The sequence below is a fragment of the Sander lucioperca genome, chromosome 11 (assembly GCF_008315115.2).
Source record: "Sander lucioperca isolate FBNREF2018 chromosome 11, SLUC_FBN_1.2, whole genome shotgun sequence".
Classification (NCBI taxonomy): domain Eukaryota; kingdom Metazoa; phylum Chordata; class Actinopteri; order Perciformes; family Percidae; genus Sander; species Sander lucioperca.
The window spans coordinates 27174822-27199601 of record NC_050183.1 but is presented as its reverse complement, the minus strand read 5'-3'; the positions used below and the strand labels follow the sequence as shown (position 1 = coordinate 27199601).

General features: G+C 44.5%; 1 protein-coding gene across 3 annotated transcripts in view; it reads left to right on the top strand.

The window, feature by feature from the left end:
* plpp3 (phospholipid phosphatase 3) overlaps positions 1 to 20506 on the top strand; it is a 32576-nt gene extending 12070 nt beyond the window's left edge. The window contains exons 2-8 of one of the 3 annotated variants that reach the window (XR_004898868.1): positions 3975 to 4132; positions 6595 to 6687; positions 8045 to 8232; positions 8336 to 8393; positions 11835 to 12011; positions 18240 to 19757; positions 19831 to 20506. Coding sequence is in view for 2 of the 3 variants with exons in the window: in XM_031311845.2 (XP_031167705.1) it covers positions 3975 to 4132; positions 6595 to 6687; positions 8045 to 8232; positions 8336 to 8393; positions 11835 to 12011; positions 18240 to 18368 (803 nt within the window). In the remaining variant the exon portion in view is untranslated. Of the gene's footprint in view, positions 1 to 3461; positions 3617 to 3974; positions 4133 to 6594; positions 6688 to 8044; positions 8233 to 8335; positions 8394 to 11834; positions 12012 to 18239 lie in introns of all 3 variants that reach the window. The other 2 variants (XM_031311845.2, XM_031311846.2) reach the window with 2 other exon arrangements.
* Positions 20507 to 24780: the final 4274 nt, after the last annotated feature.

Genomic DNA, 24780 nt, shown 5'->3' with positions numbered 1-24780 from the left:
CTCCTCTCCATTAAAGGGTTTTTAGGCTCCAATTAATCTCAGACGCCTGTTTGAGCCGTTTAAAAGCAGCTCCGTGGCTTGATAGCTCATAAGTCTTATTGGCTCTAAGAGTTCAGAACACACAACCTCTCCAGCAAGGCAAAAACATCCAAACAAAGGGGGAAAATAGTTTGACATAATACAAGAAAAATGTTGCATTTAGGTTCCTCTGTGTTGCTAGTGGAAGTATAAAGTAGGACTGTTTGCAAGCAGAACAGGTGTTCCTCCTTCAATGAGGGTTTGAGTTACTGACCTCATGACAGAGATTGTAAAATAGTTGTTTTTTAATTCACTGACGCACCACAGGCCTTTGCCAACAGCCCAGCCCACCTCTTTCTTTTTCTTCCCTTTATGTTTTTATCTCTCCCTCCTCTGACACTCCCCTCTCTTCCTCTCTGTCTGGGTCAGTGGGCCCTGTGAATCTCTTTATCCCAATGCTGTTAAAGAGGTCATATTTCCTTACACCGTTGTTTGCAGATGAGGCAGTAGGGTTGGAGCTGGAGTGAGACTTCGCTTGTGCAGAGAGGTTCATGGACTGATTGTGGTATGCCCACATACCAGGCTGTTTTCAGGGAGATGGCATGGGGGGTGGGGGGTGTCAGCACAAAACAGCTTGGCATCCAAGGCTGGGCAGTGTGCGGACAGAGAGGCTTTCATGAATTCTCAATAGATCTCAATGTTGAGTACTCAATCGCTTGCTCTCACTTTCCTTTTTCTGTCTTTCAGCTGGTTAGCGCCTGAGGTTTTTCACGGTGTTCTCCGATCGGTTTAGCCGTTAAGCGCCAGTTTGCATATGTGTGTGTGTGTGTGTGTGTGTATTTGTGTGTTTCCCATGTCTGTTAAGCCCATGACCTCCTTTCACTTCTCATTAGCATGTGAATCCCCTTCCACAAGTAGGCCAGAGTGGAGGGATGGAGAAACGGAGGGAAGGAGAAAATGGAAAGCTAGAGATTGGCGTGAGCGAAAGCATGATACCAATGTAGAAAAAGTGTTTTTCCTCAGCTGAGTGTTTACCCAACAGAAGTCATTTTGTACAAGGACTTAACACACAGGGGTTCTCCTTGTGTTTAAACTTTACCACAAGGGCATTACGCTAAAAGACAGAAACAAAAATGCATGCCTGTGTATAACTCTGTGTGAACAGGGTCACCCAAAAGCTAACCCTGCCTGTTGTGTGGACAGTGTGGTTCTCAGACACCACCAAAGCCTGGCCCAGCCCTATGTGGGCCCACCAGCAGCCTGTCCAGGCCTGGCGCTGCACCCTGTTTGTGCAGGTGTGTGCCTCAGTGACCATCCCATCTGCTGCCCTCTGCCAACCACTGGAGAGGAAGAGACTGTCTGCTTCCATTCAGTGAAACAACAAAACAATAGAAACATTTGACTCTTTACGCCATTTTAGCGGCTTTCAGTAGATTTGTTTTGTCCAGTCACGGAGAAGAAGATGGTGCCAGCACTATTCTTGAGACTTTAAATCAGCACTGGACAAAACCTTCTCACCTCAGGGTCCATTTAGAAGTTGTTGTAGAGCTTTAGATCATTTCGCTTGATCGTCATCAGCAGATAAAATATGCCCAGTTGTCATGGTAATCTAGACGTTCACAGGAGTATTTTTTGAGCACTTCAGTTTAAGGACAGAAAGTGTTGTCCATATTATATTTGAGTTTTAAAGTCCATTCTTGACCTCAAAACCTCTTTTTAAAAGCTTAATTTTTTGGAGACAGCTTTCAAAATGATAATTTCCTCTGGTCCAGAAACCACCACCGCCACATATATTAATGCAAAAGGAAGGATAAAATGAAAAAAAGCAACATTTTCCTATTAAGCCATATGAAAATGGACTCATTGACACCTGAGACAACACTTTATTCTTTCAAGTGGGAGCAGATGTCACAGCGTGGACGTTCAGCAGCCTTGAGTGTGTGTCTACAAGAATGTATAAGAAAGTGTGTTTTGAGGTCTTTAAGAATTTCATGGTGACTGCTATGGTTTTTTTTAGGACAGACCAGTAACACGATCTCCTTCTCCCAGCACTGGTGAGACAACGGCCGCGGTTCTCAGCCGCATTAGGAACATTCATGAGTAGATTTCTGACTTTGACCCACATGTCAAAAATGGCTGTGATGTGAGCTCACCGCATGAACCGCACGTGGGAGTAGTTTCTGTGCAGTCTGATGTTGTATGTATATGTTGGTGTGTCCGTGTGTGGGTCTTCAGGACGCCTTTTGTGCCTTGAGCGCTCTCCATTTATGAGCTACTTCATTCGTACATGCTCTCATGCATAAAAATGTTCCAGAGTTGGGTGGGCTTAGTTATGTTTTTCTTGGTATTCACACATATTAAAATCTCTAAAGGAAAGTCCCAGCCAGAGTTTGCACGCCTGCATTTGTAGCACTGTGATCTGGAGATATGGATTTATTTCCCCTTCATCAGAATAAAATCTGGGTGTGCATGAGTGCATTCAACTTCTAGCACTAGCTGTCCATTTGTTATTGAGGTAGTTTGTACGAAGCTCCTCCAGAGCCTCACGAAGGCTGTTACTAAAGCAATAGCTCCACATTTAGGGAAACACTGTTATTTGCTTTCTTTCGGAGAGTTAGACGAGAAGATTAATACCACTCATGTTTGTACGGTAGATATCGCTACTACTGCTTAGCTTATCTTAGCTTAGCATAAAGACTGAGAACAGGGGGAACGGCTAGTCCGGCTCTGTCCATAGGAAATGAGATCTGCTTATAGTAATTAACATGTTTAATCTTCTTTGTTTTATACATGCAAAAACCTGAAGTTTGTTACCGGGCTAGCAGTTTTTTTTCTCTGTTGTCAGCCTTTATGCTAAGCTAACTCGCGGTAGCTTCACACAAATGGTTTCTATCAACAAAAAAAAGACATTTCAACACTCTACCTGGAATGGCACTCTCTTCCCCTGCAAACCGTAACACTAAAGTTTTCACAATGTATTGACACAGTACCCGTGTTGGTGGGTTTCTTTTGTCTCCAATAATGGACTCCTAGCCCTGAATGTCAGTGTGTATTTGCTCTGTTAGGAAGGGAGGGGTTGGGGGTGGGGGTGGGGGGGGTCTCCTAATGCTGAAGAATAAACCTCAATTCTCTAAAAACACTGTCAACAGGAGCAGCAGGAGGGGGTTTGCTGAGTAAACATCCTGATTAATGTTCGCGTGAGCTCAAACACGCACCTGTGAAGGACTGTTAAAGTGTGTTTTAATGTGATATTTTTTTTCTTCAGCTTACAGGTAAGTGGAGTTAGCTGTATGATGCAGTATGCTTTCCTGTATTAGGTGTGTCTGCGAGTCAGCCTTATGTACTGTGTGTGTGTGTGTGTGTGTGTGTGTGTGTGTGCATGGGTTCAAACATCCATTCATGTGTATGTGTGTGTGTGTGTGTGTGTGTGTGTGTGTGTGTAGCTATGCTGCCCAGCCTGGTTCTGCACCGTACCTCTGTTCGTCCATACCAGAGGGGTCTCTACTGCAGTGATTCCAGCCTCAAATACCCCTACAAGAAGAGCACCGTCCCCTCCTCAGTGCTCACTTCTGTTGGGTTGACACTGCCCGCGGTGTCCGTAAGTCCCCCCCCCCCCACTAAGAGCCCTCGGCCTTGGGGAACACTGAAGGCAGAAACGGGGGATGGCTGATGGTTCATGATGGTGGCTGTGAAGGAGTGACAAAAAAGTTGCTGTAATCTTAAATCATAGTTGGCATCTGATTTTGGAAATCCATCACTCCGTCGCTCTAAGCGGACCATGCGTGACACTCTTAAGCCCCACCCACTTCTGCCATATCCCATGATCCCCCGGTGCCAGCGTGCTCCTTGTGCTCCCCCTGTTCTCTTCTGTTTATGTGTCACTGACCTGGTGCTTTCTTTCTTCTCTCCCTGTCTTCCTCTCTCTTTGCTCCCCTCTTTCCTTGTGTCTTTTGTAGCTAGCCTGCCTTTCCTGATCATTGAGACTAGCACCATAAAGCCGTACCAGCGCGGGTTTTACTGTTCGGACGAGTCCATCCGCTTCCCCCGAAAAGAGGGAGACACCATTAGCGATGCCGTGCTTTGTGGTGTTGGCATTCTTATTGCCATCTTCTCTGTAAGTCGACCTTTACACCTCCCTTTGTTTGCTACTTTGACTCCAATTTAAAATCACTTCTTTTTAACTGTTACTTTAGTCCAATAGATTATTCTCACACTATAGCCCCTAAATCAAAAAAGTTTGAGTGATTTCTTATCATGCAGCGTTTTCTAAAATACTCCAGCCTTTTGCTATAAATGTGCTCTATATGTCCTACCCTTTCATTCTATAATGTTTTCTTCGTCACACTTTATTCTTCCGTATCAGCTTTGAGTCTTCCGAGCCATTTGTTTTTTTAGTACTTCGCTAAGCGAGTCAGTGGTGGCGAGAGGCCCCCCCCCCCAAAGCGACATTTGTGTGTGTGCTGACACATGCATGCCAATGACCAAAGTGATTTTACAAGCTCCTGGTCCATTCTCATACCCCCCACTCGTATTCCTGCACACTGACTCCATGCCCTCTGTGCCCTGCACGTTACTTCGGGTGTATGTGTCAGTGCTCTCTCCCATGCCTCGCTGATAGCCTGAGGCGTTCCACCAGTTAGCAACAGCATGAAGTCCTCATTCCCATGACTTGACTCCTGCTCTGGAGAGGGAATGGCTCCAGTGTAGTGCCATCAGATTGGAGGCGGGTTGTTAGTGGAAACATGTGTATGTCAATTATTAGTGCCACGTGGTCAGGCTAGATGATCTTTACAGCCCCCAGACTCTTTGTGGTACAGCCCCCTCATAAGTTCCCAGACTGAGACGTCGCTTTGCAGTCGTCTCCTCGCCAGCTTGGTGGACACACACATATACACACACTCAAAACGCTGTACCAGCTCAGCTCTTGCTCATTGGAACCAGGAGACTGTGTTAGTTAAGTTCTCTCACATGTTTTCACGTGTGGGCAAAGCTGGCGTGTCTCGCACAGCTGTGTTTCATTAGTGGCGTCTACTGCCATGCCGACACCATTCCTTTAACGCACACACGCTCACTCATGCAGGCACACACACACACACACACACACATATATGCACACCTATACATGCACTGGTAGCAGATTCCAGTTGGGCCTCTTGTTTATCTTCGCTGCAAGGGAAATCCCAACAGTCCTGCTGGTCAGACATATCTATGTCTGACAGGCCACGTTTCCACTGTGAGAAACAGAGTTAGCAATAGCGAGATAGAGTTCAATAAGCATACTCACTGACGATCCAAATAAACCCATCAGGCACCTTTTGGGCCCTCTGCTCTGATCAGACAGGCCTGCCGTATCCATGACAGGCCCTGTCTGCACTTAGACAACCAGACACATAGCAATAAGCCGAGACAGGGAGATAGCGAAGGAGAGGTGAGGTTTGAATGCAAATGCTGACAACCCAAATAAACTTCTCTGTCCTGTATCCGTCTCCTGTGGTTCTAATCTTAAGCTTAGATCAAAACAATTCATTGACAATAGCACACACGCACTAATACACCGCCATGTTTGTTTCTTCTGGCTGTGAGCCTGCCAGCTGACCACCCAATAGGCAGGATAGGTGTGTTTATCAGGCCTAACAATACACAAAACAATACAAGTATATACACAAACATTATGTTTCTCTATTAACTTGATAGGATGCCTGGGAAACACTTAAGCTGCAGATGCGCACACCTTTAAAGTCTTAATGCTATTTGCATTCACAGAGTGTTTGCTGGCTCAGAGATGGGCAGGTAAATATTTTCCTGAGAGATTGGGTGAGAAGGTAGGCCGAAGAGTGAAGCCTTGTGTGGAAAGAGGAAGGAAAGGGAGATGTGGTTAGTGGTGGAGAGCGGCCGGTCTGTCAATCAGATACCCCAGGTGGTACAGATCTGATTGACATGTCCGTGCCTCCAGGGTTGGCTTGGTGTAAGCCCCCTCAGTGTAGATGAGGTCTTTCCAAGGGCCCCAACACTACTTACCTTACTAACCTTCTGGCTGGATTACCACAGGATTCAGGGTTTCTCACTCTACTTAAGCCTTGAAACAGACCATTGCCCTAATATAAATCCTCCTTATATCAAAGTCAGGTCAGTCTGACTGAGATATAGACCGAGTCTGGGTAATTTGTTTTCAGATTTTCCTTTTTTCCCTTGCCTTCACTGTCTCATTATCCTTCATATCCCACATAAAAAGGCCCCACCATATCATTGATTCATTAATAATCTCACAACAAAACTGCCTGAGGGAAAGGCAGGCCATGCTCATTCTATATGTTTGTCTTTTTTTTGTGGATCTCACTCATTCTGTCTCTCCTGTCTGTCCTTTACACATCCTTTCTACTCCATCTGTGACTTCAGTCTGGAATTAAATTAGATTTCCTGCATGATACACACTCAAACGTTATCAGTTTTTACTGCATAATTATCTGCATCTAAGCCCACTGTAAAACTGTAGGATTCAGCAGCATCACATAGCCAGAATATGTCTTATATTTGTGATTGGTGTCGTCTGTTTATCTCAACAATTCTTTCTTGTAGATTGTGATTGGAGAATGCTTCAGGATTCACCAACTACACGAGGGAACCAAGTCTTTCGTCGGGAATCCCTATGTTGCAGCCCTCTACAAGCAGGTCAGCTCTCCATAAGTGTGCTTTAATACGTGTTGAGATTATTGCATTATTGCAAACCCCTCCCCTGAACAGTGATCGTAAAAATCGTAGCTTTGCAACTGTAACTAGGCATGGCATGGCCGGCCTGTAAGACTTTCTATTATTCCACGTTGAATCGATCATTGAACTGGGCTGTCATAAGAAATATATAAAGAGTTTAGATAGGGATTTTTTTTTTTCCTTCGCCAAAACCAAAAAATACAAGACCAAAGTATAAGGAATGGATTAAACATTGCGTTTGTCCGATCGTGTAGGCTGCCGTTGTTATCATGTTAGACTAACAATCCTCTATTGGATGTCAGAGACAGCGTTACATTCACCAAACATTTCAGTCAGTCCTCATCCCAAAAGCCCTTTCACTCTTAATTTTAAAAGTGACACATACAGTTTGAAAACATGAACAATAAAGCATAAATCTCACCTTTGTCTTGCTTGTCCAACTATGTAAGCTGAGGAGCTGAACGGGTTTATTTTGAAAGAAACAACAGTCTTATCTTCTTTTTATTCATAATTTAAATCCCTAAAATGAGTATTCTGGAAACGTGAAAAAAATCAGTTGCACACAGCATTTTTAACCAATTCATGACGTTAACGTTAGCTTAATTAGCTAGCTAGTTACAGCTGGTAAAATCTGTGGGGACTGCCCATTTCTCCGATGCTCCATTGTTCCGACCTCTCAATAACCCGAAAAAATTCCCTTTGGTCCTACAGCCCACTAGTCCGACGTCCCGCTGGTGGCAAAATTAGGAATCCCACTATGGCCACGGCAAGACCCGCCCTACGAAGCAGCTCGATTGGTTGGGGTTAAGCATTTGACCTCGAGTGGTTAGGGTTAGGATAGCCGATTGGTCAGGGGATAGGACCTGCACAAATGGGGTTACGTTACCATGCATAAGCATGGACGCCTGGCCGATAAATTCTATTGAAGGGCGGGTCTTGGCGTGGCCATAGTGGTCGGACTAGTGGGCTGTAGGACCAAAGGGAATTTTTTGGGTTATTGAGAGGTCGGAACAATGGAGCGTCAGAGAAATGACATGGCACCAAATCTGTTAAGCCAAAAAAACGATGGTCGCAGACAAGAAATGGGAAGCCTGCTTTTGTCCACCACTGTCTTAAATCAAGGACCAGTTGTTTGAGAAATGACTACGAATTTTGAGTTGTAAATCTGCCACGTTATCATTATAAACTGCATACGGGCCGTGTGAGAACGGAAAGCCTGACAGGCGTAGCAAGACTAAGTTAGGTGCTTAGCCAATGATCAATGAGTATAGACAGCTACGTTGGTATTATGTCTAATCATTATTGTGTGATCTTGCAGATGGGTGTGTTTCTCTTTGGATGTGCCGTCAGCCAGTCATTTACAGACATTGCCAAGGTGTCGGTGGGCCGTATGAGGCCCCACTTCTTAGATGTGTGTAAACCCGACTTCTCCACCATCAACTGTTCACTGGGATACATCACCAACTATACCTGCACTGGCACAGAGAGCGATGTTCAGGAGGCCAGGTTTGTGTAAACACCAATACCAAACTAATATACAGTATGATGTATTACAAATACTCCTTAAATTAAAAAAAAACTGACTGAAGATATATTTGATCTTCCACAGGAAATCCTTCTTCTCAGGACATGCCTCTTTTTCAATGTTTACCATGCTCTATCTGGCTGTAAGTGACTATTCAGCACTCTTGCAAATACATCATAACACATTCACATTCATGCAAGCACACACATGCTGAGAGCCACAGAAACAATGGTTTACAGATTGTACAGGGAGTCATGGGAAAAAAAAGGCAGGGCCTTGATTTGGGGATTTACTGGCTGCAGAAAAAAACATTGTTCTTATCCACGGCTCCTCCTCCTCTGCTCTATCTCCTCACTCAGTTTATAAGGAGTTTTGTTCTCCTTTTCACTCCTCCGAGAGATGGATGGATGCACTCCACCTGTTTTCTTCAGAGCAGCTGTGTGTGCACTTCCTGTCCTCTCCCATTTCAGTCTCTCCCTCCCTCCCTCTCACTTCACCTGTTGTGGGTGTTGGGTAGGGCTTAGCACCCTAGAGGCATTTCATGCTTCAAAGAGGCTAATAACACACACACACACACACACACACACACACACACACACAATGTGTGACAATTGCCAACTCATAGCTCTGCAATCATCTCCTTCCCTTTCTCTTCCTCTGAGGGGAAAAAAAGAAGTCAATATTTTGGGTCTTGCTGGCCCTAAGCTTGGTTACAAGGTGGTCCGGGTTCTCACAGGTGGCTGACAGTTGAAGTTCTGATGTGTTGTAGTGTATTGTCATGCAGTGAGAGCTTGCTGTGGGTATTTCCCAGCCTCTGGGTGAACCTACAGCTGCACTCTGGTCAGACCAAGGAAAAGAGATGAATAAAAAGCAGAGAGGGAATGGACATGTGATGCATCCAGACCACAGAGTGACACACTAGTCAGAGACCAGTGTTCCAGCTGCGGCAAGCTCAGGACCACAGCCAGAGGAGGCTGGTGCAGAAAGAGAGAGGATGTACAGTTTGTAGTTAATGTTTTGGAATACTAAACCAGCCTGAAACAAAGCCCACAACGGAAGCATTCCTTCTGGAAAAAGGAATCTGTGGTATTTTCTTGTTTTTGCCATCACTCATAGAATTTCCCTCTCTCTTGTAGTCACCTTAAATAAGTCTTCTTGTGTTTCTCATGTGTCCACAAGGGCAAATACACACTGACGGATAATGTCAGATAATGTCAGTTTTGTTCACGTTGACATTTATAATGTCAATTATTATAATAGATAGAGAAAATGTGTCTTTCCTCTCAACCTCGGCCCTCGTTTTTGTCTCCCTTGTTGCTCACCAGGGTGAAAGTGTCATTTCCACAGTGTGGCTGTCACCTCGCTCTTCCTCCCACAGCCCCCCCCCACAGTCATCTGCTAATTGTCACACTTTGATTTTGAAGGACTTCATTTCCTGCCAAGCGCGTCTGAGTGCTGCGTCTGCGACTGATGTGGTTTTGAGCTGAGACTTCTCAGTGTCGCAGCCTTCGGAGCTAACCTGGCACCCAGATAACTGGCACGCGGCACAGCCGCACCGCAGCCACAGAAAACAAGCGTGTGTGTGCATTCATGCGTCCTAATGAGCTATCTTTTGTTTTGTCTAAGGTGCACACATCCAGTAGCAAAGGGTTGGGTTATTTCTGTGGGTTATTCATGCCTACAGAGCCCACTGTCACAGCCCACACCAAATGTTTGTTTGTGATATAAGTGGTCTTAACCACAGCTATGCTTTTGTCTCGCAGCGCGGTGTGAACCCAAGGAAAGCATGGGAAGGGGGCTGGAGTGTAAAAACGAGCCCTCATTCTTTCTCACTTTGTTGTGTGTGTTTCCTTTTTATTGAACACCGAGACAGAGGGAGAAGATCTCACTGGAATGAGCTGGATTCCTTTAGAAACCACCAGACTTTGTGTCGCTCTTGTCTCCATCTGTCATGGGAATCTGCTGGGACTCCGTTTATTGTTGTGTTTTATTGTTGTTTTCCCTGACATCTAACTTATTCGAGACGCACAACAAATTCGTGGGAGGACAGCTCGGGTCAGAGAGACAAATGCCTGAATCTATTTAAGTCCGAGTTGAATTTATAGAGTAGACAAAATGCATTTTGAGATTTTAGAAGGTCATAAACCCTCTGAATCGCTTATCATAACTTAAATGTGTGCAACGCTTCTGCTGAATCAGGGTTGGATGGGTTATTTGGGTTTGCTCACTGTCCTCCAGTCAGATAGGGCCAAGTTGATTGTCAGGTCACTGTAACTCTTTCTTTTGGCTAAGCGCTCACTCGTTCACCTTCAACCTCCATCAAAGCTGGCTTAAAATTGAGAGGTTTTAGGGTGTTGTCTGAAGCGTTTTTCAGTTGTTGGCGTTCACGGCTTCAGGACGTCAGACAAAAGTACTTATCAGTAGTCCTGGCCCGCTACCTGAGAACCGCTACAGAGGAAGCCTGAAGTCTAAACATCCCTGCCAGGGAGGAGAGCACAAGACTGGAAGGGATGGGAGGGATCGCTTCCTCTGCTTCCGTGAGGAGAAGAACAATGATAAGAGTGTCGTAGAGGAAGTGCGAGGGCGCTTTACGTCCACACCTACAGGGGCTCGTAGTGGACGGGGGTTGCTGGGAGGCACTGTGGCCGTCTGTGGGTTTTGTTAGCCTAGCTGATTATAAGGCACAAGTCTGGAGGTGTGGGCTGGGTAGACCTTGGCTGAGGCTGGCCCTCCCATGCCCCTCTGTCTCTGGGTGTGAGAGACAGGAAGTTTAGGGCACGAGTGGTGCAGGAACACAGGATGTCTGAAGGACCTGGGCTGATCTCACCACTGTGCATGTATGTGTATAAAAAGAAAAAGAGACTGTGCATGTATTTGCACTCATGCGAGTGACTGAAAGTGGCCTTGGACTTAGATGTTCCTGTTTTGGCTCTTCTCAGACTTTATCATGACCCAGGAGATGGTTTTTGGCTGCGGGCGGAGTGGGGGGTGCATCTGCTTTGTCTCCTATTTACAGTACTCTAATAGAGGGTAGAGAGTTCATCCCAACAAAGTGCTGAAATGTTCCTGGTAGTGTGTGTGTGTGTGTGTGTGTGTGTGTGTGTGTGTGTGTGTGTGTGTGTGTGTGTGTGTGTATTCCAGTGGTTCTCTGTGGTTGGGCTGTTTTAACAGCTGGGATGTTGAACCATGAATCAGTCATATCCGGGTCTCAGGCAGTCGAATGTGTGTTGTGGAAGAGATTATGTGTTTCTTTGCAGGTCTGGCCAGCCTGTCCACTTTGATTCAGTCTAGACCTCTCAGACAGTAATAATACACATGCACACACACACACACACACACACACACACACACACACACACACACGCTGCAAGTGTCCAGCCCGCTGTGTGTGTGTGTGTGTGTGTGTGTGTGTGTGTGTGTAAGGGTTCATTACAGGCATCAGAAATGAGTGACAGCCGCATTGATAATGCATGTTTAACATCTTATACACAGGTTTTGTATGTCAGAGCATTTACACAATAACTGCATATTTTAATACTGTTGTATGAAGAAAATCCATAACATTATCTCTCTGTCCTCCCAGTTCTATCTCCAGTCCAGGTTTTCATGGCGTGGCGCTCGTCTCCTCCGCCCGCTGCTCCAGTTCACCCTGTTGATGATGGCCTTTTACACCGGCCTATCACGCATCTCCGACCACAAGCACCACCCGACCGATGTCCTTGCAGGCTTTGTGCAGGGAGCCCTGGTGGCCTACTGCATAGTGAGTGCACTCATGTCACACAAAACACACAAGCTCAACATGCAAACTGTATGAAAATACGATATGAGTGATAAAGCATAACTGCATACATCTTTTTGCAACTTAATACTTTTCTATAATTGACCATTGGGGATCCTACAGACGGACCAACCTTCAAATAAAGTTTGCCCCTACAGATGTAGCTCCTGCTTTTCACTTTTTACTCCTTTCTGCTTTTTCTGAAAAAGAGAAACGGAGCAGGCAGGGAAGTGAGGAGAATCTTATTCCCTTTAATAAATAACACATTGCTTGGACTGAGGCCCTAGTTCAGGAGTGTGTGTGTGTGTGTGTGTGTGTGTGTGTGTGTGTGTGTGTGTGTGTGTGTGTGTGTGTGTGTGTGTGTGTGTGTGTGTGTGTGTGTGTGTGTGTGTGTGACTCTGCAACCTTCTTCACTACTTTTGTGACATATAGTTATTTTTCTAACCCTCATCATTAAGCTAGATGGATCCAAGGAAAATTGAATTTGTGTCAAGGGGAAAATGGAGGGAGTGTAAAAGAAAGCTAAAGAGAGAGAGGATTAGCCTTTGAAACAGGAATGAGGCTGTTAATTATTTTGGGGTTTTTTTATTTGGCGGCTCTGGTCCTATCAGCACAGCAGGCCCCTGCTAAACTCTGCTGCCTCTGGCAAACGTATGGAAAGACACACACACAGACACAAACACACACACACACACACACACACACACACACACAACCCTTACCTTTCTACACGATCCAAGTCATGAACGTGGAAAGGATTAGATTCATAAAACTTAGCGAGACCTTAGTAGTGGCGCCTAGGCAGACCTTGGCACAGCTAAAATACACACACACACACACACACACACACACACACACACACACACACACAGCACATCAGGGTCCTTGTATGCCAGGATTATGACCATGAGCAGAAATCAGCGAGTAACAATAGACTGTAAAGTAAAATCAGCGCTCCTCCAGCTGGGCAAAGCTCCTGAGACGACAGCTTTGACAAGAAAAAAAATAATGTTTTTAGAAATACGCTTAAAGTATGAGCCTGACCTCTGAATGGGCAGATCTGGCAGGAGGAGCGAAGGGAGGGAAGTGACAGGAGAGAGGAGCCTTGTCTACATCTTGGCTCAGGATGAGCGTGGGTTCAATCCAACTCAGCTCTTCCACATGCGTACACACCCCACATCAAACCCCTGCCGATCAATGTGGCGAGGTTAGTTTTACAATCCCTGACGCCCATTCTGATTTGCCCAGTCTTAGTAGAAACACACATCTGTGAATACTTTAGCTCGGCTGTTTCAGCCTCTCAATAAGCAGCAGAGCAGAAAGGACCTGACAGGAGATGAGTGGAGGCGGGAGGTATGGAGCCTGTGTGCTTCAGAAAAGCCAGCAGGAAGTACTAAATCAAAGTGTGAACATCTTCAGATCTTAGAAGTTAGCAAGTGTGCAGTCATTTTTCTTCTAAATCTAAAGTTTGAAATGTAGTTCAAGTTACGAGTTCACACTTTGTAAATTATGTCAGAGCGTGTATGTTTCTCACCGCTCTGAGATGTTCTGAGCATTTTGAAATATCTCTGCTTAGATCTACTATTATGTTCTTTTGATGCTGTTCATAAGTATGACTTTGATGTGTGTGTATGTGTGTGTGTGTGTGTGTGTGTGTGTGTGTGTTGTATAACTATATTCGTGGGGTCCAAAAACCGGGAATACAGTATACTTGTGGGGTCCGGACAGCGTTGTGGGGCCAAAATGCTGGACCCCACAACTTTAAAGGGCTGTTTGAGGGTTAAGACTTGGTTGTAGGATTAGGGTTAGAATTAGGTTATGGTTAGGGTGAGGGTAAGGGTTAAGGTTAGGCATTTAGTTGTGATGGTTAAGGTTAGGGTAAGGGGCTAGGGAATGCATTATGTCAATGACGGGTCCCCACAAAGATAGTGACATGCACTGTTTGTGTGTGTGTGTGTGTGTGTGTGTGTATCTGTGTGCATACTCTGCAACCTTCTTCACTATTTTTGTGACATATAGTGATTGAGGCTGTTAATTATTATTTTTATTTTTTTATTTGGCAGTCCTATCAGAGTTTTTAAACTGAAAACACACTGTAACAACATGACAAAGGTTTTGCGGTCTCGGTCTGTATCCCATTGGTTGTAGCAGCAGCTTTGTTATTGGAGAACTTTGTCTGTAGCCAATCCTTTCTCAGAAGATGTTTTCATCAAGCAGAAACAGTTGATATTTAAAAGCCCCATGGCAGCCTATGTAATGTTGTCCATGTATCTATCCTGAGCTTGTGCACATGCACGGAGAGAACAGTGTCCCAACACTCACAGTGCACTTGTCTTGATACAAAAGTCTGATTGGAAGAACAAAGGAACACATTGAGCAAATTAGTGGATTTACACATCAGTCCCAAGTGTGAAATTGTTAACAATTGTTCTGAATATCACATGAGGAGTTACATGTGGCCTTGTGGAAAAGTGTCTTCCTTTCCAAATACATTTCAGTAATTGACTGACTGTAGAGAATTGTGTTGTTCCATGACTTTATTGTCAGCTATTCCAGGTTTCCCTAGGCTGCAGTTACCACTTTATCCCAGTGCCCCCCCTCCCATTGAGTGCCAGTAACAATGCAAACCTGGGGCAAGAAAGAACACATTCGTATGTAGTGACGTGTTAGACTGTTAGACCGCCTTTGTTTTAAGTTAATTGCTGCTTTAAACACCTTTTGTCTGTCTACACATTTGCTGACAGATGGTGTCTGAGTCGGATACATGGAAGTTTTTTTGAAGAATATGTAGATGTGTGTGTGTGTGTGTGTGTGTGTGTGTGTGTGTGTGTGTGTGTTTCGAGTCAAACACTCCAGACCACGTAGACATGCAAGGTGGCGGTCCAGAGAATCAAGGAACCACAACAGGAAGTGGTCCGTCTGTCCTACCTGGCATTTCCTATCAGACGTAGTGACCTACTTTTCAACATGTGTGGGAATAAAAGGTCAAGAGGACCGAATCCAGCAGGAAGCAGATGTCGGTAGAGAAAGCTGGGTCAGCGTTTTTTTTTTCCGAGGTTCAGTGTCACGGTGGAGAGGAGTTGGGTTAGGCATTAAAGGAGGACGGGGGCAAGAGGGTGCTATCACAACACACAAGGACATGCTGCACCTACTCAGGGTCTCAAAGAATGGAGCAGCGTCTGTATGCTCGGCGTACTTGTGAAGAAGCAGAAAGTCATCTTTTATCACTTCACACACACAACCCACGTGGTCAAAATTTGTAATTGTTTGTACCACACCGCCAGTTAACCCTTACAAAGTTGTTTTTAAAAACTTATGCACATATATGGAAAGACAAATTTAAGCATGTCTTTGAAAATGTGTCGGTGTATTTAGAGTTACATCGTCTGACCTACATTGGTGTGAATGCATTTTCCGATGTGTTGTTTCGGCCGCAAAGATATTCATAGTTGGTTTCATGTGCGTGCAAAGAAATTCACAGTTTTATCCTTTGACATACGAAGGGGGCCTAGTGAGTAATGCGGTGGTGTTTTTTTTAAAAATTATACATTCACAGTTCCTGCAAGTTGGTGAACTCATTTCCTGTGTGATTCAGCTTCTTTATGTGTCAGGCTTGACAATTTATTAGTGATTAAGGACACACAATTAGAGACACACACACACACACACACACACACACACACACACACACACACACACACACACACACACACACACACACACACACACACACACACACACACACACACACACACATACACACATACATACATACATACATACATACATACAAACATACATGTCTTTCAAGGTCCTGCTGGTTTTTTTTTCCTTCATGTAATAGAAGCCTAACTGCTGAGTCTGCATCTCTCAACACAAAAGGCTTGTGTGTGTGTGTGTGTGTGTGTGTGCGTGTGTGCGCGTGTGAGTGTGCGTGTGTGTGTGTCAGTCACACTCAGGAAGTGGTGAGGTCGTGATAAGCCTCCCCCCCCCAGCAGGTTCAAGGGCGATAGGTTGGAGGTTGGGTGACGTGGCAACAAGCATAGAATGTTTTCCATGATGGCTCGGGGCAGTCCCAAGATATGATTCATCGCATATCTCTCTCCAGTCCCCTAATTATATCACAATATACTGTACCATATAATGATGCACTGAAGACACTGCGTGAACTACTGGCTGTACCGACACACAAAGAGCCCTTTTACAGCTCTGAAAGCAGCTGTGTGTTATGGAGATATCTATATACGTGTGATGTCATCTATCAGTCAGAGGTCACCAGTGAAGGCCATTCTATGGTCAGTATATGTCAAGCTGTAATGAAAGAGAATGTCTCTGTGTTGAGCGCACCGCTCAGAATGAGACAGCCTTTGTTATATATATACTGTAGATCACCGACTGTATGTCGACCATGACCACTAGTATGTTTTCCCCGTATCAGCGCACTGCATTTTCTTCAATGAGAGTTATCCATATTGTTTTCCCAAGAGGAGCTGGTGCATAGTAGCCTGACATCGTCATACTCAGATTCTAGTCAGAATTTGAACTTCCCGACCTCGAATGTTGTGGGCGGGGCTAAGTTCGGCTGGCATCCAGGCTAAGTGCATAGTGCATAGCGTTCCATTTGTACTCTAAGTCGGAAACACGCCCCCCTGAAGTCGGATTTCCAAGTTGGGAAGTCGGAGCATCTTACGTTACCCCAACCTCGAAATCCAACATGGCTGCTCCGTGCATCAACAGCAGTGAAAGCTGTAGTAATATACAGTTTATTTGCACATCCGTCTTATTTGTGTATCATTAAATCCGTCTTAAACACAGTCCAGTCCAACTTCTATCGGTGGACATGTTGTTACGCAGTTTGTATGCACAAGAAAACTGCCTAATGCGTTGTTATGAACTGTATTGCTAACGATGGCTAACCTGGATAGAGCTAACCCCACTGTGAAATCGGACTTGTTTTAATGGAACGTGGTCAACTCGGGGTGTGACGTCATTCCCAGCTCCAGCTTCCGAGTTCCAAGGTAAATAGAACACACTATAAGCTCTCTTCCTCCCCCCCCCATCCCCCCGCCCTCTCTCCTCGCCTCCCTGGCACAGGCCCTGTGTTCGCCATTGACTGGCAGCACGGAAGGAAACGCTGCTGTGCCTCTGTGTGTGCATGTACTTGTGTGTGTAAGTGTGAAGCTGAAGCCGCTGTTGCTCATGACTTACCCCATACCCTTGTAACGGTAATCCACTCTTAACAGTGGACAGTAGTTTCCATGGTCCCACTTCCAGGCCACCCCTGCCCATTTTCCTGTTTGACATATGATGTCATCAGGATCTCAGGAAGAGCTTTCTTTTCTGCCTTCTTTTTTTTTCTTCTTTCTTTCTTTCTCTTACATCATCCATTGGCCACCAGTGGCTGCCAGGCTGACCTCAGAGTTGATGTAAAAGGGGAATTCACCCCGGACATTGTTTAATAAAAAGGATTAGCTTGGGTTCACTGCGTTTGATTGTCAGTTTAATGTGAGCTATACTAAGATCATTTCCTTCAGCCACATTACTCAGCGTTGCTAGTTTTGGATTGTACAAAGTGTGGCGGAGGGAGGGGATGGGGAGTTTCTCATCATGGCATCATGAAGTAATGCAACATTACCTTTTACGCGTCTCGCCAGCTCACAGCTCCCCTGCAGACACAAGAACACGTAGGTGCATATTCACATTGGCCCTGTTCAGACCTGCCATGTTGTATCCAGACTGTTTCCAGATTCAGCTAAGAGGTGCAGGTCACCCCTGCTATTAAATCTTCACTTGTGCAATTTCATTAGATTTTGTCTTGTGAAGAAAGTTGGACTGCTGCGTATCAGAGAAAAAAAACATGTTTGAGCCCAGGCTTTTAGCTTAAGAGGAGACATATAGGGGTGGTTATTTGGTAACTTTGCCTCAGGAGATGTCTGGCATAGGCAAATCAACTGACATGGATTTAACACGCTCTATGCAAATTACAATGCTAACTCGACTGTCCTCCAATGTGGTTCATTTGCATTCAAACTGAACTACGAAACAGGACACACGCATCCAAACAGCCATCCCGATATTTGGTTTGAGCCATCATGTCCAATCTTTATCTACAGGAAACAATTTGTCCACCTGTTTTTCTGCTGATCCTTCATGCCTTCTCTATTCGCTGTCTATCTCCTCACCTTGCTCTCCCTCTTGTGTGTCCTCCAGGTGTTCTACGTGTCTGACCTGTTCAAGCCCAGGGTGAAGCCGGCCACGCCCCCGCCCTCCCCCATCAAGAAGGAGCTGCTCCCTTCGTCCGACATCATCGAGAGGAACAACCACCACAACATGGTGTGAGAGAAGGCCGCGACCTCGTCCCTGTGACCGAGGAGCCAATCGCAGCGCTGCTCGCCTCCCATCGGACAGTAGAATGTAGCGACGAGAGACTGTAGCTGCGTCTCAAATGGCACCCTCCTCCCTTTTGCAATGCCCAGCAGAGGCACTCACTCCGTGGACTAGGGTGTCCGATTTGAGATTTGCACAGCAGAGTCCACTCTCACTATCCAGACTTATTATTTACCATTATGTTAACTACTAATCAACATTTGAGCCAATTGTTTTTGAGCACAAACAGATAAGAATTGGAAGACTAAAAGACAAAATGATTTAAGAAATTGATGACTTGACAGGCAGAGCTAAAGGGTGTGGAGGTCTGATGGAAGTGTTGACCACAAGAAGGGAAAACACTTGTGAACAAAAATGAATGAAGAAGAAAAAAAAAAAAAAAGAAAAAAAGACAAACCCCCTTGCCTTAGAGAGGGATTTCCAGTGATGCTTCCCCTCCGAACTCTCTGTGGCCTTGGAACGCCGTAGGACAACAACTTCCTTAGCTACGGGAAGGATATTACTGCAATAACTAGCAGCATAGAAATATTAACAGTATAGAAAAATATAACTTATAGCACTGTTTTTTTGGTTGTTTTTTTTAAGTTCATTGTCCATTATCACCACTTGCTGCCTGAGACGTCTAACTGAATGAAAACTTGATGAAGCTGACACCCATGAGACAGAAGTATTGACTCCCAGAAGCCAACCAAGCCTGTGGCAGTGGCTTCACAAGACGCCATGCGCCAGGCAGGATAAAGTTAGCATAGCATGGCTTCAATAACAATAACCCTGTTACCAGGAGGCCACTGTAAGGATTGCATACTGATCTTTTCAACAGATTTTAGAGCAGTCCTTTGGCTGTTTTTGTTGTTGACTGATAAGCAAGACGTCAGTATCCCAATAAACTGTCTTTAGCAGTAGGAAGTGAAGCCCTCCAACATGTACCTCTGTCTCCAGATCAGCACGTCAAGCTTTTCCTAGTGGACTCTCAGAGTGGCCCAAACCCGGGATGTTGCATTTTTCGAGGGTTAGATGTAGTAAAAGGGGGATATTTCCTTGTGGAAGAAGGGAGGCAGATCTCCCAGCAGCTGTATAAGAGGCGTGGCTGTGCCATGCCACTTCCTGGTGTTGGTTGGCCATCTGTTTGGCTTCCTAAACAGGAAGGGGATGGGTGGACGGAGTGGAGGGGTGCGGGCTGTCACCGTGGAAAGAGGGTGATGAATTACAGCTAAGCTGGCACATTATTTTTGGGATGATTTGGGCTCTTTCTGCTGGCAGGGAGGGGCTCTTACCCACCCAATCCCTCATTGGCAATGGATGTGTGTGTGTGTGTGTGTGTGTGTGTGTGTGTGTGTGTGTGTGTGTGTGTGTGTGTGTGTGTGTGTGTGTGTGTGTGTGTGTGTGTGTGTGTGTGTGTGTGTGTGTGTGTGAGATGTACACTCCTGTGCTTGTGTGGGTACGCTTGTACATCTTGTGAGTGTGTGTGTGTGTACATATGTATGAGCGCTGTGAAAAGGAACCCCCTCTTGATAAACTAAGTGTGTGTCAAATGAGACACACTGTCAGCTGTGCCAAGTGTGTGTGTGTCTGTGTGTCTGTGTGCATGTGTGTGTGCCACTGTGTGTCAGAGAGCGACAGAGCAGGTGAGCGTTATGAAAACTGTGGATCTAATATTTTTATTCTCAGCTAAGAAGTATTTTTAACCTTGTATGTTTATAGCCTGTCCCGTATAATCACTAACAGTTGTACAGAAGCCCTTTTTTATTTACAGCCGACTCAGATATCCTCCAACAACACACTCCGCCATGTTGCACATCTTTCTCATCGTATAGTCCGTCCTATCATTTCACCAAGCCGTTTTCACTCTCTTTTTATAAATATATAAATAATGTATAGATCACTAAAGTTACTCTGTAAGATACTGTGTCTTAACATGTTTAGATATATCCACTATGATTACAGACCTGTGTTCTTCACAAAATGCTGCTTAAAAAGCATAGACTGACAGATTTTTGTATCTAGATAACTATTGTAGATTGTTATAGTTACGTTTGTAATATGCATTCAAAAAAGTACACCTACAATTGTATTAAAATTCAATATTAATATTTTTGTATTGTCTTGTTTTTTTTTGTACAAAGACATAGTTGCAATGCTGTTTTTTCTGCTAAATGTACTTAGCTCTAATACATGTGCTTTTAAATAAAAAGCTCATTATGAACACAACTTTGGCTTGTCTTCACTGTTGATCCTACACTTAGACTACAAGTTCAGAAAATGTTTGCTATGTTTGGGTTGATGGGTTTTGTTGTAAATGTTTGCTCCTGAAAATGATCCCTTTACTTTCCCCGTACACAAAGAAATATGAAGAATCTGCACACAATAAAGAAACATCAGTGGTGGAATGTAACTAAGTACATTCACTCCAGTAGTGTACTTAATTACAAACTGTAGGTACTTTACTTCAGCTATTTACAAAAGTAGATTGATAATAATATTAAAACAATATATGATAGATATACATAAGTACACTGCTAAAAAGATGTTGTAAGTTAGTGCTATAGTGCAGCATTGTGATGTGTGAGGTATTGAGAGTGTTATCTCACATTCGGCGGTGATGTGTTGAACAGTTTTGTGGCATATTGCTACTTTTATGTACTGTAAATGAGTGCCAAGGAATACGTATAGAAGCTGAAGAAGTAACCCTTTTTGCGGTGGCCTCACCATGGCTTTAGTTCCTGTTGTCAAAAATATCACATGAGTTACACACACATGACACAGTACAGTACAGGGGCTCAGAAGTGTGTGTGATTTCACACTCTGGCAGACACCACACTAAAGGCGCTGACACACCAACCTGATAATCGGCCGTCGGACAGTCTGGCGAGGTCAGTGACTCGAGACTGTTCGGTGTGTTCCATGCCGTCGTCCGTCCGAGGGGCCGTCGGCCTTCATTTTGGCCGATTTGACATGTTGGCAGTCGGACTCAAATGACCCATCTGATTGGTGGAGTGCTAACCCGGAAACGGGGAGCGGGATGAGCGTGACTAGAGTCTCTCAAAATCTGACGAAAATCTTTTAAACTGACCTTTGTCGATCTGAAATGAAGACAGATTCAGCAACTGCACGGCCTATTTCTCTCTTAAAATGTTTTCAGAAACACGTTTCAGTGAGCTATTTTAGTACAATATGAGATTGTATTCTGAACAAGCCGCCATGACAGTCTGGCTTTGAATTTCCGGAGAAACCAGACCCACGTGACACGTTCGTCCAATCAGCTGCCGGTTTTCATTTTTGGGCGACAATACAGATTAGCGCCGCCTGCTGTTATGGAAACGTATTACGTCTTGTCTCTATGGTGTGTTCCGAGGCACTTTTTTGACCAACTCGGGTAGGCTGATCAGTCCAACTGCCTTTTCTGCCGAGGGTCGGCCGTCTAGTCTGTGTGTCTGGGCCTTAAAGGAGCTGAAGTCATTGTGTGTGTGTGTGTGTGTGTGTGTATGCCATCAAGCACACAAACAAGAAGTGTCATTTTCTCCACCACAGTGTGTTTTAACCAAGGAGAGAAAAGCCAGAATTACATTTTCTGTGTGTCGGCTCCCTGACAAAAACACAATGTTTATTCCAAACGCTACACTGTATTCATGCGAAGTACACCATTGGAACTGCATGTCCACATCACAATATTCTGTATTTTACATTATACACATACATTTTAAACCTGTGAACTCAAAACATCTACAATTCTAAGCAGATCCGTAGCATGATCAAGAAGGAACTGAAGTCTTTTTTGAGTAGTTTTCATGCAAGCGTGACATTAAGCAGAAAAAAAGAAAAGAATTCAAAAGAAGAAAAAGAAAGAAAGACTCAGACAAGAGCCGTAAAGCAATGAACGACAATGATTAAAAAGGCGATCATTTGACTGATGTTATCATTATAGTGGCATGCCTGTTTCCCCCTGGCGTCCTGTAAAGTACGGTCTTTTATTGACAGTGACAGTACAGCTGGTCTGAGGTCAGTTGTGAAAAAAAACCAGACAGCACCAAACAGATTTACGGTGCCTGCGAACAGCTGGTAGGACTGGGGTCAGCCATGCGTGGCTGTAATAGTCGAGGCCCTGCTGCTGAGGCAGAGAGAGGCCCATGTTGTGGTCTTGTTTGGCAGCAGCGGAGCAGAGCAGAGCTGGCACGGGGCCGCCATAGCCAGGCCAAGGCATTATTACATAGTACTGTACCTCTCTGAGTGTGCTGGGTGGATGACATATACTGCACAGAGCATCCACTTGGCCTGTTTACTCTCATGTATTGCTTGCATCAAGCTGATGTTTGTCATTTTCATTAGTGTCCAAACTTTTAAAAAAATAAAATCAAATGCTAATTCCTGTTGGCATGTGGAAACCCTGTAGCTCCTATGTTGATGTTGTTGGCATTTTAACAAAAGTTGTATAGATTACGTCCTCCTCTGTGGGCTGAAGAAATTCCTCCACCCGTGGTCTTATAAAACCTTTTCAAAACCCCTTTTGGACAAACCCAAAAATGCACGGGGTCACGTTAAAAAACATGGCTGTTCTACCTCAGTTTACATTTTTGGAGATACGCAGTTCTCACCACACACCAATGACACAAAGAATAATGCAAATATTAGGATATGCAAAATAATTGAGTAATACAGATAATCAAATGACATATTTGATACGCTTGAATGTAAATAAAGTGTCATTTGACAGCTGGTAAGTGTCAGCTGCAAGTTAACCCCGTTCTGCTCGACTGGACTTTGTTAGAGAGTCCAGTATAATTGCTGTGGAGAACCTTTTCCTTTTCTGAGAAGAAGCCCGACAGATTGATAACATATGTGTCCACATGCCATATACCGAATGACTGAAGGACATGGGTGAATATGACACTCTGAAACCAAAAGGTATGTTGCAAGCAAGAATGCAGCAGTTAGAATTGGCGAGTGGGAAATGAAAGAGCCATTTCAGTTCATATTTAACCCAACACAGTAGCTCAGAATCGGCGTGTGTAAAAGTGGTTAGAGTGGCTCTCAGTTGACTAACAGACTTCTCTTCTTGCCATGTACGTAGTGGTTGTAGCCAAAAAGCCCAGAGTGAAATGGTCCACTGGCACACATGATATAAAAAGCATCACGGCATAACAAGAGTGCTACTGTAGGTGGCTCTGGTTTGGCTTGGAAGTTGCGAGTGAGTGTGTGTTAGTGAGAGAGACAGAGATGGAGTTGCTGGGTTGTGGTGACGGTGGCACCTCCAGGAGAGCCGCCTGGAGGCCTGGAGCTCTGAGGGCCTTTTCTCTGCAGCACAATCCAGAGAGCAGAGAGGCAGCTGGGCCACGAGACGTACGCAGGCTGGCCAGAGGAGAGCCATAGGAGAGCAAGAGGAGAGCATTCTGGGCAGGGCTATGCATTTCCTTAAGGGAAATGGGAGCAGAGGCTCACAGCAGTTAACTGTTTACAGTATGTTAGTGTCTGCTGGGTTTTAACACACATAAGACATATATGTAGATATAATATGACCCACCCACAGGACACAGAGAGGACAAAAAAGGAAACCAGTGTGCATGAAAAAGAAGGAGAAAGAAAAACTTCCGTATGGGTTATTATGGATTTTCGGTTTCAGGTTTCCAAATGATTGAAATGTTTTCCATCCTGACAGAATTGACCGAAACATGGAGATAGATGGATGAGATGAATGATAAAGAACAGCAACAGCTTCCTCTACCACCTGCATACCCTGCATTGCTGTGTCAGAGAGAATTCACAGAGGGACTAACTTCAACAAAAACAGATACAACTAAGCAGCTTTAAATACATGAAAAGAAGACTGATTTTGTTAAGTATTAACCCAGATTTTGGTCAATCTACTGTAAGCGTATCAGTGATTAAAATAAGGACACGGTGGGGTGTTGGATGCTGCTGTCAGTCAATAGGCGCATGTGTAAAAGCAGCAAGAGGATTAATACTTAGGATTAATGTTTTTATGATGATGATCCAGCATGAGAACACTATGTCTTTGTCTCAGCTGTAGGGAGGGATTTTGGAGCTATTTGATATGAATGAAACCTCAAATCCAAATCCAGTGAACATAAAAAGGGAGTTTAATATCAGTCTCATGTTAAATTTGACAGACAGGAAAACTGGATTAACCTAATTCTTCTGTTCGAATTTGAAGGGTTCATATTTCTGTGTGGAGCAAACAGTAGGACTAGTAACCACAATGAGAAATATTAAATTTGAAGTATTTGGTTCAGACTGAGATCGCTCAACAATTATTGGATATATTGCCATGAAATTTGGGTCAGACATTCATGGTGCCCAGTTGACGAACCCCAACAACTTTGGTGATCCTCTGTCTTTTCCCTTTAGTGCC